The sequence below is a fragment of the Apodemus sylvaticus genome, chromosome 5 (genome assembly GCF_947179515.1).
Source record: "Apodemus sylvaticus chromosome 5, mApoSyl1.1, whole genome shotgun sequence".
NCBI classification, from domain to species: domain Eukaryota; kingdom Metazoa; phylum Chordata; class Mammalia; order Rodentia; family Muridae; genus Apodemus; species Apodemus sylvaticus.
Genome location: NC_067476.1, coordinates 69,716,075 through 69,725,852, shown reverse-complemented (window position 1 = coordinate 69,725,852; position 9,778 = coordinate 69,716,075). Strand labels below are relative to the sequence as shown.

Below are 9,778 nucleotides of genomic sequence, written 5' to 3'. Positions count from 1 at the left end.
TCAGTCCCACTTGAGAGGGAGAAGAAAGAACCACAGTGGGGAAGGGAGGGAGGGACTTGGCAGGGAAAGGGAATGGTGGTGCTGGGGGCAGAAAGGGAAGATGCTCTGTTATTGGGTTGGGGAAAAGGACTGAAATTCCTGGAGGCCAAAAGAAAGAAGGGAAACATGCAACCTTGGGAGGGAGGAAGTTGGGGGTGCCCTCCAGAATACAACAAAAACCTGGGAGGTGAGAGACTCTCAGGACTCAAAGGGAGGGACCTTAGATGAAATGCCCTAAATAGGGGAGAGGGAAATGGTAGAGCCTACATCCAGTAGGAAGACAGGACATCAAATGAGGGAGGTGGGCCGTCCCATAGACAAAACTCTGACCCACAATTATTCCTGTTTAAAAGAACTGCAGGAATGGAAATGGAGAGGAGCCTGAAGAAAAGAATGTCCAGTGACAGGCCCAAAGTGGGATCCACCCTCAAGTGGAGGCCCGAAGACATGGCACCATTACTGAGGCTATGGAGTGCTAACAAAAAGGGGCCTAACATGACTGCCCTCTGGAAGACCCAACAAGCAGCAGAAATAGTCAGAGGGTGATTTTTGCATCCAACCAATGTACAGAGTTTCAGACCCCTGTGGTTGAATTAGAGGGAAGGTGGAAAAACCTGACCATGTAGGAGGACCTGCAGTCTCAATTCATCTGGACCCCCGAGATCAACCAGATATTGGACCACCAACCAGGCATCATATGCCAACTGATAAGAGGCAACCAAAACATATACAGCAGAGGACTGCTGGGTCTGGGTTTAGTCAGAGAAATTTCACCTAACCCTCAAGAGACTGGAGGCCCCATGGAATTTAGATGTCTGATGTGGTCAGGGCTTTGGGTGGGGACATCCTTGTGGAGACAGAAGGACAGGACATAGAATAGTCAAAGGATTCACCAGGAGGGGAATAAAATCTGGAATTTAAAATAAAATAAAATAAATTTCACAAAGTAAATTGAGGAACAGATCAGAAAGATTCGGGAATAATATTGAAGTCAGTGACACATGAAAAAGCTTTCTGCACAGAAAACAGTAATCACAGGCATGAAAATTAACAACAAAAAATTAGTTTGTAAGTGAAAAGTTTTTATATGGCAAAGGAGAGCATCATTGAGACAAATCTTCAGGCTAAAGAATAGGGAAATATCTGTGTGGTTTTTTTAAATCAGTCTTACAGATGGGTATTTAGACATGTATTTGGTAGCTCTGGTTGTATATGTGTGTGTATATATATATACATATATATATATATATATTGGTATCCATTCCTTCATTGAGGGACATCTGGGTTTTGTCCAGCATCTGGCTATTATAAATATGGCTAGTATGAACATAGTGGAGCATGTATCCTTATTACATCCTGGGGCATCCTCTGGGTATATACCCAGGGATGTTATTGTAGGGTACTCTACTTATTTTGTATGTGAACTTGTGTGTCCTTCTTAGTGTATATGTGGGTGGACTTCTAAGCATATATGTGTTTGTGTGAATATATCTCAGTGCACAAATAGAAGTTACAAGACAATTCATCATTCATTTAATTCTTCTACAATGGGATCCCAGGCTCCAACTCACGTCAGTAGGTTTTCAAGCAAGTACATTTACCCACTGAATCATCTAAATATTCCAAAATTATTTTCTTTTATGGATCTAATGAAAGCTAAATGCAAACCATGTGCAAAGTCTTTCAATGCTGAAATTCTGAAGCCATGGATAAGAACATGTAGAATTAATTTTTAAGTCATATTAATGCAGGGAGTTTGGTATCTATTTGTATTTATTTGTAAATGAAGCTACTTCAATAAATATGAAGATTATTCATGATAAATGCAATGCTGCTTTTTTAAAAAGAATTTTATGATTTCATTTTATTTTAATTTTTAGAGCATTTCAGAGGAATGAAATCATTTATAATTTTTACAAAATCCTTAGAGTCTGATTAACTGTATCCTTTTATTATTTAAATTTTTCCTTGAAAGTTTGTATGAGCATATAATACATTCTGATCTATTAATCTCATATTTCTCCCCTTATCTTTCTGAAACCCCTTTTATCCTTCTTTCTATCAAGTCCCTGCCCTGAATTCATAAAAGCATGTCATTCTTTTGTGGCTGCTATGTTTAAGGATATTATGTGTGTCCCTCAGTTTGGAAGCATCCAGTGAAGCTTGGTGGGATCACCAATGGGCACAAAACTAAAGAAAATGAGTCCTCCATTCTCAGACTCTATCAAAAGGCCAACAGTTGAGCAGAAGTGAATATGGCTCCCTAGTCTTCATTAATGACTGTTTCACAACCCCAGCATAGGCCCCATGCAGACAACCACAGGGGCTGTGAACTTATAATTGTAATGGCTGTACCACACCCAGAAGACAATATAAACTGACTCTCATTTTTCTGTATGTAATTTTCATTCTATCCTTTTCTTTAAATGTTCAGTAGCCTTAGTAGCATTGTATAAATGTCGTGTTAGGGCTGACTGCAATCTCATTCTTTGAACGCAAATATTAAAATCTAACAGTGTAGAAGGATATGGTAATTTTTGTATTTCCTCAGTTTCTTTTGTTATATCACACTTTTTATTTTTGATTTTGTTAATTTAGGTACTGTCTCTGTGCCATCTGGTGAGTATGGCTAAAGGTTGATCTATCTTGTTGATTTTCTCAAAGAACCAGCTTTTGGTCTTGTTGATTCTTTGTATGGTTCTATTTGTTTCAACTTGGTTGATTTCAGCCCTGAGTTTCATGATTTCCTACCTTCTACTCTTCTTGGGTGTATTAGCTTCTTTTTGTTCTAAAGCTTTAGGTATTCTGTTAAACTGCTAGTATATACTCTCTCCAGCTTTTTTTTTTGTTGGCACTCAGAGCTATGAGTTTTCCTCTTAGCACTGCTTTCATTGTGTCCCATAAATTTGGGTATGTTGTAACTTTATTTTCATTAATTTCTAAAAAGTCTTTGATTTCTTTCCTTATTTCTTCCTTGACCAAGGTATCATTAAGTAGAAAAACTGGATGAAATAGACAATTTCCTAGATAGATACCAATTACCAAAATTTAATCAGAATCAGATAGACCATCTAAACGGACCCATAATCCCTAAAGAAATAGAAGTGATCACTGACAGTCTCCCAACCAAAAAAAGCACAGGACCAGATGGCTTTAGTGCAAAATTCTATCAGACATTCAAAGGAGACCTAATGCCAATACTCTTCAAACTATTCCACAAAATAGAAACAGAAGGAAAATTACCCAACTCGTTCTATGAAGTCACAAATTCACTGATACCAAAACCACACAAAGATCCAATAAAAAAAAAAGAGAACCTTAGACCAATTTCCCTTATGAATATCAATGCAAAACTACTCAATAAAATTCTTGCCAACCGAATCCAAGAACACATCAAAACAATCATTCACCATGATCAAGTAGGTTTCATCCTAGGGATGCAGGGATGGTTCAATATACAGAATTCCATCAATGTAAACCAATACATAAACAAACTCAACAAAAAGAAATCACATGGCCATTTCATTAGATGCTGAAAAGGCATTTGACAAAATTCAGCTACCTTTCATGTTAAAGGTCTTGGAAAGAACAGGAATTCAAGGCCCATACCTAAACATAATAAAAGCAATATACAGCAAACCTGTAGCTAACATAAAACTAAATGGAGAGAAACTTGAAGCAATCCCACTAAAATCAGGGACTAGACAAGGCTGCCCCCTCTCTCAATATTTATTCAATGCAATACTTGAAGTTCTAGCTAGAGCAATTAGACAACACAAGGAGGTCAAAGGGATACAAATTGGAAAGGAAAAAGTCAAACTATCACTATTTGCAGATGTTATGATAGTATACTTAAGCAACCCAAAAAACTCCAATAGAGAACTCCTACAGCTGAGAAAAAACTTCAGCAAGGGTGCTGGATGTTAAATTAACTCAAGCAAATCAGTAGCCTTCCTATACTCAAAGGATAAACAGGCTGAGAAAGAAATTAGGGAAATGACACCCTTCACAAAAACCATAAACAATATAAAGTATCTTGGTGTGACTCTAACCAAACAAGTGAAAGATCTGTATGACAGGAACTTCAAAACTTTGAAGAAAGAAATTGAAGAAGACCTCAGAAGATGGAAATATCTTCCTTGTTCTTGGATTAGCAGGATTAATATAGTAAAAATGGCCATCTCACCAAAAGTAATCTGTGGATTCAATATAATCCCCATCAAAATACCAACTCAATTCTTCATAGACTTAGAAAGAGCAATTCTCAAATTCAACTGGAGTAACAAAAAAAAAAAAAAAAAACAGGATAGCTAAAACTATTCTCAGCAGTAAAAGAACTTCTGGGGGAATCAGTATCCCAGACCTGAAACAATACTACAGAGGAATTGTGTTACAAACTACATGGTATTGGTACAGTGACAGGCAAGTAGATCAATGGAATAGAATTGAAGATCCGGAAATGAACCCACAGAATTTTGGTCACTTGATCTTTCATAAAGGAGCTCAACCATCCAGTGGAAAAAAGATAGCCTTTTGAACAAATGGTGCTGGTTCAACTGGAGGTCAGCATGCAAAAGAATGCAAATTGATCAATTCTTATCTCCTTGTACTAAGCTCAACTCCAAATGGATCATGAACCTCCGCAAAAAACCAGACACTCTGAAAGTAATAGAAAAGAAACTGGGGAAGACCCTTGAGGACATGGGCACAGGGGAAAATTTCCTCAACAGAATACCAATAGAGTATGCTCTAAGATCAAGAGTTGACAAATGGACCTCATAAAAATATAAAGTTTCTGTAAGGCAAAGGACATTGTCAAATGGACAAAATGGCAACCAACAAATTGGGAAAAAATCTTTACCAACACTACATCTGACAGAGGGATTATATCCAAGATATGCAAAGAACATATGAAGGTAGACTCCAGAGAGCCAAATATCCCCCTTAAAAAATGGGGTACAGAGCTAAACAAAGAATTTTCACCTGAGGGATATTGAATGGCTGAGAAGCACCTAAGGGTATGTTCAACATCCTTAGGCATCAGGGAAATGCAAATCAAAACAACCCTGAGATTTCACCTCACACTAGTCAGAATGGCTAAGTTCAAAAAGTCAGGAGAAAAAAGGTGCTGGCGAGAATGTGGAGAAAGAGGAACACTCCTCAACTGCTGGTGGGGTTGCAAGCTGGTACTACCACTCTGCAAGACTGTCTGGTGGTTTCTCATAAAACTGGGAATGATACTTCCAGAGGACCCCGCTATAACATTCCTGGGTATATACCCAGAGGATGCCCCAGGATGTAATAAGGATACATGCTCCACTATGTTCATACTAGCCATATTTATAATAGCCAGATGCTGGAAAGAACCCAGATGTCCCTCAATGGAGAAAGGGATACAGAAAATGTGATATATACCTATATATATATATATATATACACATAAATACATACAGAATGGAGTACTATTCAGCCATTAGAAACAATGAATTCATAAAATTCTTAGACAAATGGATGGAACTGGAGAACATCATCCTAAGTGAGGTAACCCAGGCTCAAAAAACACTCAAGGTATGCACTCACTGATAAATGTATAGTAGCCTAGAAGTTTGGAATACCCAAGACACAATGCATATATCAAATGATGCCCAAGAATAAGGAAGGAGTGGCCCTAGTCCTGGTAAAGCTCAGTGCAGCATTGTCAGGGAATACCAGGACAGAGAAGTGTGAGGGGGTGGATTGGGGAACAGGGGGAGGGAAAAGGGCTTATGGGACTTTCAGAGAGGGGGATCCAGGAAAGGGAAAATCACTTGAAATGTAAATAAAGAATATATAAAAAAAATCTAACAGTGTTCTTTGCAGAGAGCCCTACACCCTTTGTTAAGTCCCCTTTCACCATGATTCCCCAGAGTCAACTGATATTTGTACTTCTTTATTTCATGCTTGTTTCTACACAGTTTCTGTTTTTGCATAGGTTGTTTTAAACATCAAAATTTCTGTTTAATATCATCCTGAATGAGAAAACCCAGACCTTTGAAGGCACACATGATATGTAATCAATTAGAAGTGGATATTAGCCACAGAGCACAGAACCATGCTACAATCTACAGACCCAAAGAAAAGAAGTAATAAGAGGGCCAAAGGGAGGATGTGTGAATCTCACTCAGAAGGGAAAATAAAATAAATATCAGAGGTGACTGGAGAGAGGAAAATGGGTGGGAGTGAGACTGAAGTGCGAAATGGGATGAGGATTTGGTTTAGGGAGAGTGGGGATAGGACAAGAGTGAGAATGGAAATTCATGGAGAGCATCTTTTGGACTAGCCAGTGACCTGGGATGGTGGAGGCTCATAGGGTTCTATTGGGGTTGACATTAGCTGAGACCTTTTAGCAACTATGGATATGCAAACAAAAGTGGTTACATCCTGTAGTCAGATGGGACTTCTACTGAAAGGAATGGCTGTCTTAGGCTTTTATTACTGTGAACAGACACAAAGACCAAGGTAATGCTTATGAATGACAATAGTTTATTAGGGTTGGCTTAATAGTTCTGAGGTATAATTCTTTACCAAAATGGTTTGAAACATGGCAGCATCCATGCAGACATTGTGTAAGTGTTCTAAACCATGTTCATAAGGCAAACAAAATAATACTGACTCCCTTGTGAATAAGAGGAAGGTCTCTTAAAGCCCAAGCCCACAGTGACAAACCTCCTTTATCAGGGCCACACTGATTACAAGAGGGCAACACCTAATCCTACCATTCCCTAGGCCAAGTATATTCAATAGCACCACAGGGGGCATCAACCGACCCAAAAACCTTTTGATCCAAATTTTAGACCTGCCTACAAAATATGCAGGGATAAAGATGGATCAGAGATTGAGGGGCTGGCTAACCAATGACGGACTCAAATGAGATCCATTTGATGGAAGAAAAAAATACCCTGACATTATTAATAATATTTTCCTACACTTGCAGATAGGAGCCTAGTATAACTTTCTCCTGAGAGGCAGCATTGAGCAGCTAATGGAAGTTGATGCAGAAACCCACAGTCAAAGATCAGGCAGAGCACTGGGTGTCTTCTATTAGAGTGTGGAATAAGACTGAGTGAGCGGAGTAGTCAAGAACATCACAAGAGTTGGCCTACAGAATCAGAAAGAAACTGTACCACCAAGCAAAGAACATATATAAGCTAGAACCAGGTCCCCTACACACTTGTAACTGATGTGTATCTTGGTCTTCATGTAGGTTCAATAACAATTGAAGAAGAGATTGTTTCTGACTCTGTTGCCTGCCATTGGATCTGTCTCCTAGCTGAAATGTCTGGTTGAGCCACAGTGGGAAATAATGTGCTCAGTCCTCTTGAGACTTGATGTCCTAAGGGGGTTTCCTTTCTCTGAGGAAAAGAGATTGGATAAATCAGGGGATTGTTATATGTGTAGCTGAGAGGAGAGAAGAGAAGAGAGCTGTACCTGGGGTGTAATGTGAATACGTAGATGTATTAATGAAAAATATTATGTATACCTTGGTGTATGCAATAATGTCTGCATCTTTGATTCTAGTTCATTCTACTCTAAATATCAGCATGTTTGTATGCCAATATTTTTGTTTTGATCATTAAATCTCTGTGATACAATTTGAATTAATGGCATTGTTATTATTCAGTATTAGCTTAGTGTCTTTCTGTTGTTCTCTCTCTCTCTCTCTCTCTCTCTCTCTCTCTGTGTGTGTGTGTGTGTGTGTGTGTGTGTGTGTGTGTGTGTGTGTGTGTGTTTGTATGAGTATACTTCCATGTGAGGATGTATATATAGCAGCAAGTATCTTTCTGGAAATTAAAGAATAATAAAGAGATGGCTTAAATTGTCTTTTAAAAAAAATTTCCTTTCCTGGAACCCTTTTCCATAGAGAACTGAAATAAATGGAGAGAATGGATCTTTCTGTCATTGAAGGAAATATTTAATCTTGTCTTGAGAGTTAGTGTCACCCCTGTTTTCTGCACATGTTTTTTATAGCACATTTTACCTCTCTGTTTCTCAAGGTGTAGATCAAAGGATTTAACATTGGTTCAACAATAGTAAAGGACACAGACATTGCTTTGTCTATTGGAAATGTTACCACAGGCCTCATATATAAGAAAATACATGGCACAAAAAACAATACAACCACTGTGAAATGTGAGCTGCATGTAGAGAGGGCTTTGCGTCTCCCTTCAGAACTGTAAGACTTAAGGGAGCAGAGAATGACCATGTAGGAAGCAATGAGAATAAGAAAAATGACAACACACATCACCCCACTGTTCAGAATTCCTAAGAGACCCAAAATAGGTGTATCTATGCAAGCCAGTTTCAGCAATGGAAACAAATCACACATAAAGTGGTCAATGACATTTGGGTTACAGAATGGTATTTGATACATAAAGAGCAGCTGAATGGCTGCATGCATCGATCCTCCTACCCAAGCCCCTCCTACCATCAAGCAGCACACCCTAGGAGTCATGATTTTCATGTAGTGCAGAGGCTTACAGATAGCAACATAGCGATCATAGGCCATCACAATGAGAATAATGATGCCCACGCCACCAAAGAAGTGTTCTGCAAATAGCTGGGTCATGCAACTTTTAAATGAGATAATAGTCCTCTCAGAAAGGGAGTCCATAATCAACTTTGGAGCAATGACAGAAGAGTAAGTGACATCCATGAGTGACAAAGTTAAAAGGAAGAAGTACATGGGTGATCTCAGACTTGGGCTTCTAGTTATGGTAACCACAATGAGTAGATTTCCAAAAACTGTGGCCATGTACATAGTTAGAAACAAGACAGACAATATTTTTCTCAGCTCTGGGTCCCTTGTGATTCCCAACAGAATAAACTCTGTCACATTGTTTTGATTCATCATTTTTGTGAGTGGGAGAACATAAAACTGGAGAATCCACAAAAGGAGTATAGTATGCTGAAAGAGTCATTTCACAGTGCTGTGGATATTTTTCTTCTTAGTCTGTATCTTCCGGACACACAATTTCTCCATCAATTTATGTAGAAACCAATAGCTAAAAGTAAGAGTTTGACAGTAGTTTCAGGACTATGGGACTACCAAAGCTTTGTTTATTATTAGTACAACTCTTGTTTTATGTTCCAGTACTTTCTGCTAGGACACAGTGGGAATTCATAACTAAGTGTTACATATTCCTAGGAATGCTATATAATCAAATATTGAGAAAATATTTACCACTGGAATATATCAGCTAACAGGTATTTAATAACTGATTTAACACATTCTTAGTTTGGTCTTTTGTTATCCTGTGTCTCATACTTGATGTCTGGATCATCCTTTTATATACATAATAAAAGTAATACTACATATGTAAGACCTCATGAACATGTCTAATACTCTTCCTTTTGCACACATGAATGTAGACTATTCGGCTAGTCTCAGCATTCTATGTAAACTTGGAAACAAGTCTAAGTTTGCATATATTTGTGCTATGATTTTATTGAACATTTACTATGTTTTTATTGAAGACCCTTGAGAAAAATCAAATACCATGGACTTTCCTCACATTAAAGAAAATGTTCTTCATCTGAACATTTACCTTATATAACTTGAATATTAATAAGATCATTACATATTTCTATCAATCAGTGAGTCTCTACTATGCCTCATGAAATTGGATGTCTTACAGTGTATTTTTCATTTTAGAGGTTAGAAAATCAGGCTTAAAGGATGGTAGGACATGATACAAAGTAT

General features: G+C 38.1%; 1 protein-coding gene across 1 annotated transcript; it reads right to left on the bottom strand.

Moving 5' to 3' along the window:
* Nucleotides 1–8,014: 8,014 nt before the first annotated feature.
* LOC127684354 (olfactory receptor 4C6-like) lies at nucleotides 8,015–8,929 on the bottom strand. The gene has a single exon (XM_052181298.1). It carries the CDS (start codon nucleotides 8,927–8,929, stop codon nucleotides 8,015–8,017), a length of 915 nt encoding a protein of 304 aa, XP_052037258.1.
* Between the last annotated feature and the right edge of the window lie 849 nt (nucleotides 8,930–9,778).

Excerpts from the sequence above, each read along its gene's own strand:
- LOC127684354 (XM_052181298.1), bottom strand. The coding sequence starts at position 8,929 with ATGATGAATCAAAACAATGTGACAGAGTTTATTCTGTTGGGAATCACA.